Source organism: Phaethon lepturus, unplaced genomic scaffold (genome assembly GCF_000687285.1).
Source record: "Phaethon lepturus isolate BGI_N335 unplaced genomic scaffold, ASM68728v1 scaffold29612, whole genome shotgun sequence".
NCBI lineage: Eukaryota > Metazoa > Chordata > Aves > Phaethontiformes > Phaethontidae > Phaethon > Phaethon lepturus.
In genome coordinates, this window is record NW_010526034.1 from 1 (window position 1) to 8540 (window position 8540).

Below are 8540 nucleotides of genomic sequence, written 5' to 3' on the forward strand. Positions count from 1 at the left end.
TGGTGGGGCTGAAGCCTTGCGGGCGGTCTGCCAGGTCCCCCGAGCAGCTCGCGGGGCAGCGGAGCATGCCGTGTGTGGTAGGAGGTCACAAACAGTCCCGTCCCAAAATGTTCTCCTCCATTTCTGCTCCCTTCGCCAGTTCAGTGAACTTTAATGGAGTATTTCCGAAGCGTCAGGAACTGGAGCAGCTTGTCTTTTCGCCTCTGCTTTAGTGCCATTAATGCTCTCGTTTTCTCCTCCAAGTCCTGGTCGGTGGCGAGGATTATCTTGGCTCTTTCCTCTGCCTTCTTGTCTCCGGAGTTTTTGAAGAGTTTCTGTAGGGACTCTTCGTTGATGCTTTCAAAGATGTTGGCCACGGCTTTCTTGCGCAGGGCGGTGTCAAAGCGGTAGCCGTGGACCGAGGGGCTCACTCGCAGGGACGTGGACATGGCTGGGGTTTTGTAGCTTCTCTTTGCTTTCATCTATGTGGGCTGCTGCTGGGTTTGCCCTCGGGGTCCAGTCAGAGGGATCAGTGCTGTGCTGGCTCCCAGGACTGGTATTTAAAGGCAGTCTGGAGAAAAAGCCGGAGGGCTCAAGTTACAGTGATGAGATCACGATGATGTCAACACTGAATAGTCATAGGCGAGTTTAACAGTTAAGTTGCCAACTTTCCCCTGTCGTGCAGCCGAGGCAAAAAGTTTTCTGTGTTTCTGCGACAGGGATGGTTTTTCTTTGACCCGCTGCAGAACAGCCTTCACACAACTTCAGACATCGCTGCGGGACTTTAAGCTAGTACAGCTCGAACTCCACGCCCGGCCTTTTGTTGCAGGTGGAAAAGCACTGCGTTCAGAACATAAAATAAACAGTTAAAACTCAGGTGAGAACTGCTGCAATACCAGCAAGAGGTGCTAGCTGCGAGCCTGTGCGTGCAGATAAGCGCTTGTCTAGGTCTCGATCAGACCCAAGTACAGCAACGCAGCAAAACCTGCTCAGGTCTGGGCATGGGATGCTTTCTGCTGCTTCCCAGATGACAGAGCTCATGTTTAACGCTCACAAAGCCGTATTTTCTAATTGCCAAGGGGGTTACCAACGGCAGCTGATCCACAGCGTCGTCTGAGGTGACTTCCCCGGGATGTTACACCCCCCAGCTGCCCGGCTGCTCATGGCAATGCTCTCACCAGGGCAGCAGGAAAAATCTCTGCCCCACTGTGCATGTTGTGCTGCAGCAACAGCGCTGATCAGTTTGTTGCCCTGCTCCTGCTTCAAGCATCCTTTTTCTTTAATTTCCAGCTCACCGGTGCAGTTCCTCTGCTCCGAAAGAGTTTGTGCTCTCCACCTCACCCTTGGCCAATGCCAAGTCCTTGGGCTAGGAGAGCTCAGTCATATGGTTTAGTTTTAGGTAGTCTTGCGAGGAGCAGGGAGTTGGACTCGATGATCCTTATGAGTCCCTTCCAACTCCAGATATTCTATGATTCTGTGACTCCCTCTCACTGAGGACATGGACAGGGCACGGCTGCCTGCGGGGGCTGGCTCTGACCGCTGGAGCATCCTGCTGGGCTTAGAAATCTGGTATTACTGAGCACAGCTAAATCTGTCCCAGAATGGCAGTGGGTTCAAAAATCACTGGAGGCCAGGGAGCCAGAGATAAGTGTATTTTGGTTAATGGCTTAAAAGCAGCCGGATGCTGCAGAGGCACTGTTTGGAAAACTATCTGCTTGTTTACTGGTTGCGTCAATGACCCCTGTTACTCATCCTTCGTGAAGAACTCCAGAAACAGCCTCTCGTCCCCATGCCAGTTTGACCAGTGGCCCCAGGGGGTTTCCCTTATTTACCGGAGAGCTGTGGAGGTGGTCTCTGACCGCAGTGGGGAGCAGATCCAAAGTAACATCACCCAGCTGCTTGTCATTCCACATGCCCTTTAAAACTTCTGTTCCTTCGGACAGAGTGAGGGGAAGTGCCTGAGCCCAGCCCCAGCCCTCGCCTGCGGCCAGCGGTAGCCACAGCAGCAGTAAGAGCGCCTGAAGTCCAAGTGCCAGGCGTCCGTGCGGGCACCGAGCAGAGAACGGGGCTACTTGGGAGCTGTTGCTCGCCCGGCAACGCACGGAGCGGGGCCGGCCGCTGCCCGGCCCCAGAACGACCGGCAGTCCCAGCCCCATCCAGGCTCTCATGGGCTTCCAGCTGGCCGGGGCTCGCCAAGCATTTACCGTTAGTGGGCTGCATTTCGGTGTTTGCCTGCACTCCTACCTGGGATTTAGGGAATCATCCCTAAGTGCTGGGCACGCGCTGGCGCAGCCGGGTGCCCGGCATTCACCCGCATCCCGCCGGAGGTCTGGCTTTCCCCATGCCTGCCGGGACTGTACTGCACGCCGTTGTTACCCCCAGGAGCTCTCCCTGCACGTGCCTGCCATTTTTTTCCGCCGGTTCTGCATTGCTGCCATTGCGGTTCTGGGTCATTGGTTACGTTTTACAAGTTTGTCCACATTTCTTTCGATGTGCTGGCTGTTATGTGCTTTAGTGTATAAACAACTACTTTGCAAAACCCCGTGGTTCTCCTTCTGCCAGCAAGACTTAAAAGCCTCTCACTTTGCTGTAGTCTTGCTGAATTTGTGAGAATTACACATCAGCCACTGTTTGCTCAACATTTTCAAGGCTGGTAAATCCTCCCTGAAAATAGGAGCTTTTTGATGTGTCTGGCTCCTGGGTCTCTGCCTGTGAAAAAGCCTCATGTCTGAGAGACTCCCGTTAAGTTGAAGTGCGAGGGGGAGCGGGAGGAAGGAGGGCCATGCTCATCGCCGTCCCCTCCTGCTCAGGTGCGAAGTGCTGCCCGAGCACTGTGCGGGGCAACCTGCCTGTGAAAGGGCAGGTGTGGCTGAAATGCTGAAGGTACTTTGCTTCACTGGGCAGATAATACAGTTTCAGAGTACTTGGGGAAAAAGCAGTGCCAGAAGATCGGGTGTGATCTTGCGGCTGTAGAAAACAAGCCCTCCTTTTGCAAGGCGTGGTTTGCCCTAGCCAAAAACAAGAGCTGAGGCGTGTTAACATACGCCTGGTTTTCACTGCTGTTATTGCACATGGAGGTATTTGCAGAGACATGGCTGAGAGAATAAATTAGCAATATTTGTGGAAGATAGAAGCTCAGAAAAGTATCTGCCATGGAAACCGAGAATAAAGCTGATGCTTTAGGAGTAAGACATCAGAAAGCTGCCAAGATGAAGCATGCGTTTTCTTGTGAGCTCATCTTGCACTGAGCAGTAACAAATGTCTTTGTCCCTTCAAGCTTCTCTGCCCACTTCGTATAAATTTAGTTGCGTTCGACTCTGAGAGATGAAGCATGCCTCATCTGTTTTTTCCAGTAATTTTTGTGTGTATCGGTCTTTTAATACTGCTTTCCCAGTAATGCCTAGGAGGAATTATTCATGTGTTGGATTGGAGTGAAGCTTCAGACAAGATGCGATTTCTATCGTAGCTCTCCTGCTATTATTGTATAATTGCTTCGTGAAACGCAAACGCTCCATTTCATACATTAATGGGAGGATTAATTTCCATCCCCCCTGTCTCTGCAGAGCGGCTCAGCCACATCCCTAATTGCGCTCTGCTTCTCAAGACGCGACGGCTTGGCGTGCTCCAGCCGCGGGGCTCTTCTGTCGTGGGGACGGGCAGTTCGCGCCGGGCTCTAGGGTGCAGCGGCAGTGCTGCGGCATCCGGCAGCGCAGCTTGCCGCGCGCCCCACGGGCATCTCCTCCCAGGTTGTGGCCATGAAGGTTTTCAAGCCGAAGCGCTTATGATTTATTGTAGGCTAAACCGAGCCTCTGGGTCTCACAATCAGAGCAAGCAGTTGCCGGAGGGAAAGATTCGGGAAGGATGGTGACTCAGCAGCCGGGGCTGCGCTCCGCTGGCAACGCAAAGCGTGTCTGAATAGACCCGGCGGCACCTCCAGCTCGGAGCTGTGAACTGCCGCAGGATCCCACCTGCCCCGCCGCCCCGCCGTGGGAGAGGGGCAGGGGAAGCAGGGGGCTTGCCGGGTCCAATGGCGCTAAAAAAAAACAGGGGCTTCTGGAAAGCCCCCAGCCCCTGCAAGGAGCCGGCAGCCCCCAGAGCAGGAGGTGGAGGAAAGGCCAGGGCTGCTCTTAGCACAGGGGTGGCTGGAGCAGCCAGTGCCTTTCCCGCAAACTCTTGCAGAGAACTTAGTCTGCATTTATGTAACCACCCAAAATCGCTCCAAAGAAGGTAATCTGAGATGCCTTTGCATTTTGCTAGGGCATGTTTTGCATAGCTTTCCTTCCACTAGCCTGCCTAAGCCTGCATGGCTTGTAATACCGCGTTGGTATTGAAAGATGCAGCAGTGCCCCAGGAGACCATTGGTGCTGCGGAGACCTTCCCAGCCATATGCGAAATATTCAGAACCTGAGCCTTTGGAGGGGCATCTAGAAGGCTTTGGGACAGGGGAGGAAAGTGAACTTATTGCCTTAAAAAAATATATATTTGCTTTGTCTTTAGCATTCAGTGGAAAATCTAGGAATCTGAAATGCCCAGGGCCCTCAGGCCAGCTTTTCTCTTCCCATCCTTCCCCCCGCTACAGGTGCTAGACCTCCGGCTCACTCGCAGCCTTCGCTCCTTCGGCTGGCCGTGGAGGCTGGAGAATCCCTGCCCTTCTCAGGAGCCATAAATGCTGCTCCTTATGTTCGCTCTCTGCTGGGAAATGTGTCTTGAGATGGGGTGCTCTGCAGCAGACACAGCTGCGGGATGGCTGTAAGGTCAAAGAGGAACCGGTTCATCATGTTCCTTGTGGAATCCAAATTCCTGGGAATTTGTCAAGCATCCAGGTCATGCAAATGGCAGCGCCTGCCCTGGCTCTCCAACCTCCTTGCCTACAGCTTCTTCCAGCTGCGGCTCGTGTGCCCTTTCTGTACAGCACAGGCTCCACCTGGGCTTTCTGTTTGTTTGGCTGCTGAATGGCTTTTTTCTGTGGCTGTTGTTTCTTCAGTAGAACATCTGGGAACACTGGTCTCAGCTCTCAAGTCAGGACATCGTGTGCCCTTTGCTTACAAAACCCAAGAACTTAACTTGACCGTGTGTGTTCCCTGTGACTTGTCCTGTGGTCCCCAGTTCAGATGTGCAGTACAGTGGGATGTATTTTAACAGCAGTTCTGCTGCAGCTCAGTTGCTGGAAAGTAAAGACATTTCTCAGACAATCCTGCTTACACAACTGCCTGCCTAAAAAACAGAAAAAAAGCTATTGGTTTTCAGACAACAGAAGACATGATTAAGCTGGTTAAATTCCATTGGAAAAGTTTTTAATAGGGAAGAAAATTTGCACTGTGTCTATTTAATATTTTTTGTTATCCTACCTATGAAAACTAAATTAGATGCTGGCTTCTGGGCTGCTAAGACAGGAGTTGTTCTATCAGGCGTAGCCTGCACAGCATTAATTCTGAGCTCCAGCCTCCTGCAGCCGAGGCGAGCAAGAGTGTTTTTTATTAACGTCTGTCACTGAGCTGCAGCCCGCGGCTCTCGGCGTCTCTGCGTAGGACTCCCTCCACGCCGCGCCTCGTCTCCTCCGCCGGTGACCTGCACATCTGCTCTGCAGCTCGTGGGAAAACCGGCAGCAGCCGGGGGCAGCCGAGCTGGTCCTACAGCTGGCGTGAAGCTTACCATTTCCAGGGCAGCCTGGCAGGTTAAAGAAAATCACAAATTTTCGTGGTGTCAATGCAGCGAGAGGAGTCGGTCAAAAGTGCCGGGGTGCAAAGTGAGAACATAGCCTCGCCCCTCGCTGATCCTGCTGCGGCTTTCTGGCAGCGGTGCCCCTGCGGGCACGTCTGTCTCTGGTTGGTGACACCAAGGCTGCAGGCTGGACTGGCTTGAGCGAGGGGGACTGTGGCCTCGGAGCTCTGCAGAGCAGCATCGTCCTGCACAGGCAGAAAGAACGCGCCGAAGCTGCCCGGCCATGTGGACGCTGCCGCTCAGCCGCGGGAGCCGAGCATCGCCCTGTGCAGGGAGACCATATAAGAGTAAAGTTTGTGGTATTACTGATAATGAATGTCTCCTCATTTCTCATAAATTCTCTGCTAAATGTACGATCACCGAGTTAATAATGCAGTGCAGGACATAATGAATAGCCAGTTACAGTAAGTAAATCATGCCTGTTAAGAAACAGAACAGAAACAGGATCTTCTGGCACTTTTAAAAGCCAGTACCCTTTTAAAGAAGCCCTGCGTTCAGCAAAGCTGAGCTGAGGACACATCGACTTCTGGCGTGAAATGCTTGCTGTCACGGGGAGCTGGAAAGGCTGGGGATGAGGGGGGAGGCTGGCTGTGTAAGGAAGCCACGGGTGGCTTCTCCCTTTGCTTGAGGCTTCCCACAGGCATCTCGCAAAGGGAAAGTCTAGCTGTGGTGCTCCCCTCCTGTAGTGGGAGATAACTACGAGAGAGGCTAGCGGCAGATTGCCAGCCAGAGCGTGCAGTACAGCTGAAAGCCTTGTTAAAAAAGGAAAGCTGTGTCTAGCAGGGATGTAGGCAGTAGCAGGCAAACGATGCACATTTGGAGCACACAGGCAGGGCAGAAGTGAGCGGGTTTGCCAGGGGGTCACTGGAGGGGTCTGGGGTCACCCTATAGCCAGGCCACTTCTGCGGGGAGCAGCCGGGCTGCTCTGTCAGGTGGGTGCAATGTGCTGGCAGGACCAGCATCCTGAAACGGCACCTAGCCGTCGTGCTCGCAGACCAGCTCACCATGTTCTGCTATTTCTACGGGAGTCAGGGAAAGTATTTCAATATCCTGACTTCAGCATCTTCCTCCCGGGTCAGCAAGACTGAGCATGGCAATGAAAGTTTAGACTTTCAAGCACGAACAACCTTATTCTTTCTCTGCTGAATTTCCTGTTTGATCTTCCTGAAGGTCCCCGAGTACCCCTCGCTAGAGAAGGGTGAAGGCAGAGCCGTCTCCAGTTGTCAGACAGCTCATTGTCTGGTGCCGAGGGGACGGGCTCACGGGAAATCCTGCCTTGAGGCTGGGACGTGGGCTGGCTCGGGTCATTGTCGCAGCCCAGCCCGTGGGCGACAGTACCAGACACACGTACTGGTGCTCAAGTGCCCCCCTCATCAGGGCTGTAATCTCTGCCAAGCTGCTTCCTCTGCTGCAGAAGGGGCAGCAGACAGGATGCGTGCCTTTGTACTGCTCCGGCTTCTGGGGGCCGTCGGTCCCCCCCATTGCTCCCGGAGCCACAGCGGCTGCAGCCCAGGGCTGTGTCCGGGGGTCAGAGCCAGATCTGGAGCCAGATGTGCACCATGACATGGCACAGCGTCCCGCGGGGCTTGGGCAGTGGGATGCTAAAGCGCTTAGATGAGGCCCAGCGGCGGCGATGCGCAGCCACGGGGCGACGCAGGGGTCTAGGGGGGCGTGAAGCTGCGGATCTGCGGTACCTGGTAAGGGCTGTGAAGCTGCAGAGGAGCTCAGTTCAGCAAAGGCTTGGGGCTGGTGGGTCTGCCTGGGACCATAACACAGGGCAAAGCCTGGGTGACTTCTCTGCCGTGCTGCGACTCTGCAAGCAGCCCAGGAAAAGAAGCACCCGCTCTGTGCAGAGGGAGCTGAGCCGGGTCCTGGTTCAGAGGGACGGGCTTTGCTACCAGAAAACCTGCAGATTTAGTTTTCAGTTCCTTAATCTTATGGCAATGCAAAACAGGCATGTGGCAGAGGTAGCTTCTGTCCTGGCTGTGTTTTGGGAAGAGCAGTGTGTACCTGGTAGCAGCGTGCAGACAAGGCTTGGGGACAAAAAGGGACCCTCCATCTTCTGTGTAGCCACCCTTTAAGTGCTGGAACATGATGGTGAGGTCTCCCCTAAGAAGGCTGGGAAGGCTCCCTTTTTACAGGGAGTCACATGGAAAAGACAAGGGGTACTGGGTACAAGTTACTCCTGGGGAAGATTCCGACTGGACACAAGACGACAATTTTTCACAATGAGGACAATCAGCCATTGGAATAATCTCCCCAGGGAGGTGGTGGATTCCCCAACATTGGACACTTTAAGATTCGGCTGGACAGGGTGCTGGGCGATCTTGTCTAGACTGTCCTTTGGCCAAGGAAGGTTGGATCAGATGATCCTTGAGGTCCCTTCCAACCTGTTATTCTGTGATCCTATGACACGTAGCTGAGTAACGCTGAGAGAAGAAAACTGATAGTCAGAGCTGAGGGAAACACCCAGCCTGTGCCTATAGAGAGTTATTAGGAAATCAGCCAATATGTAAATCGTGTGGGAGACGAGCTTGAAATTGTGGTGTTATCAGCCTTGTAGTTCATTCCTCCAGTAACAAGAGTTCCTCGGAGAAAAGAGATCTCTCTGGTCGCCTGACAGCTTTCACTCTGTAGCTGCTAGACAAGCAATTTCTGCGATTCTCCTCCCGTCGCCGCTGTCACCGGGGCGGCACTGCCGCCCGAATCCTCTGCAGGGCCCTGCCTTCACCCTGCCTGTGGCAGCAATGGCAGCGGCTGGCCTGATGGCAGGGGCTGGTGGTTGCACACAGGTTTTTGGGGGTTGTTTTTGCGTGCTGAGGTCCGGCTGCACCGGGGCT

The 8540-nt window shown here is 53.9% G+C and overlaps 1 protein-coding gene across 1 annotated transcript; it reads right to left on the reverse strand.

Moving 5' to 3' along the window:
• Positions 1–140: 140 nt before the first annotated feature.
• LOC104613561 (chromosome unknown open reading frame, human C8orf4) lies at positions 141–461 on the reverse strand. The gene has a single exon (XM_010282952.1). It carries the CDS (start codon positions 459–461, stop codon positions 141–143), a length of 321 nt encoding a protein of 106 aa, XP_010281254.1.
• Positions 462–8540: the final 8079 nt, after the last annotated feature.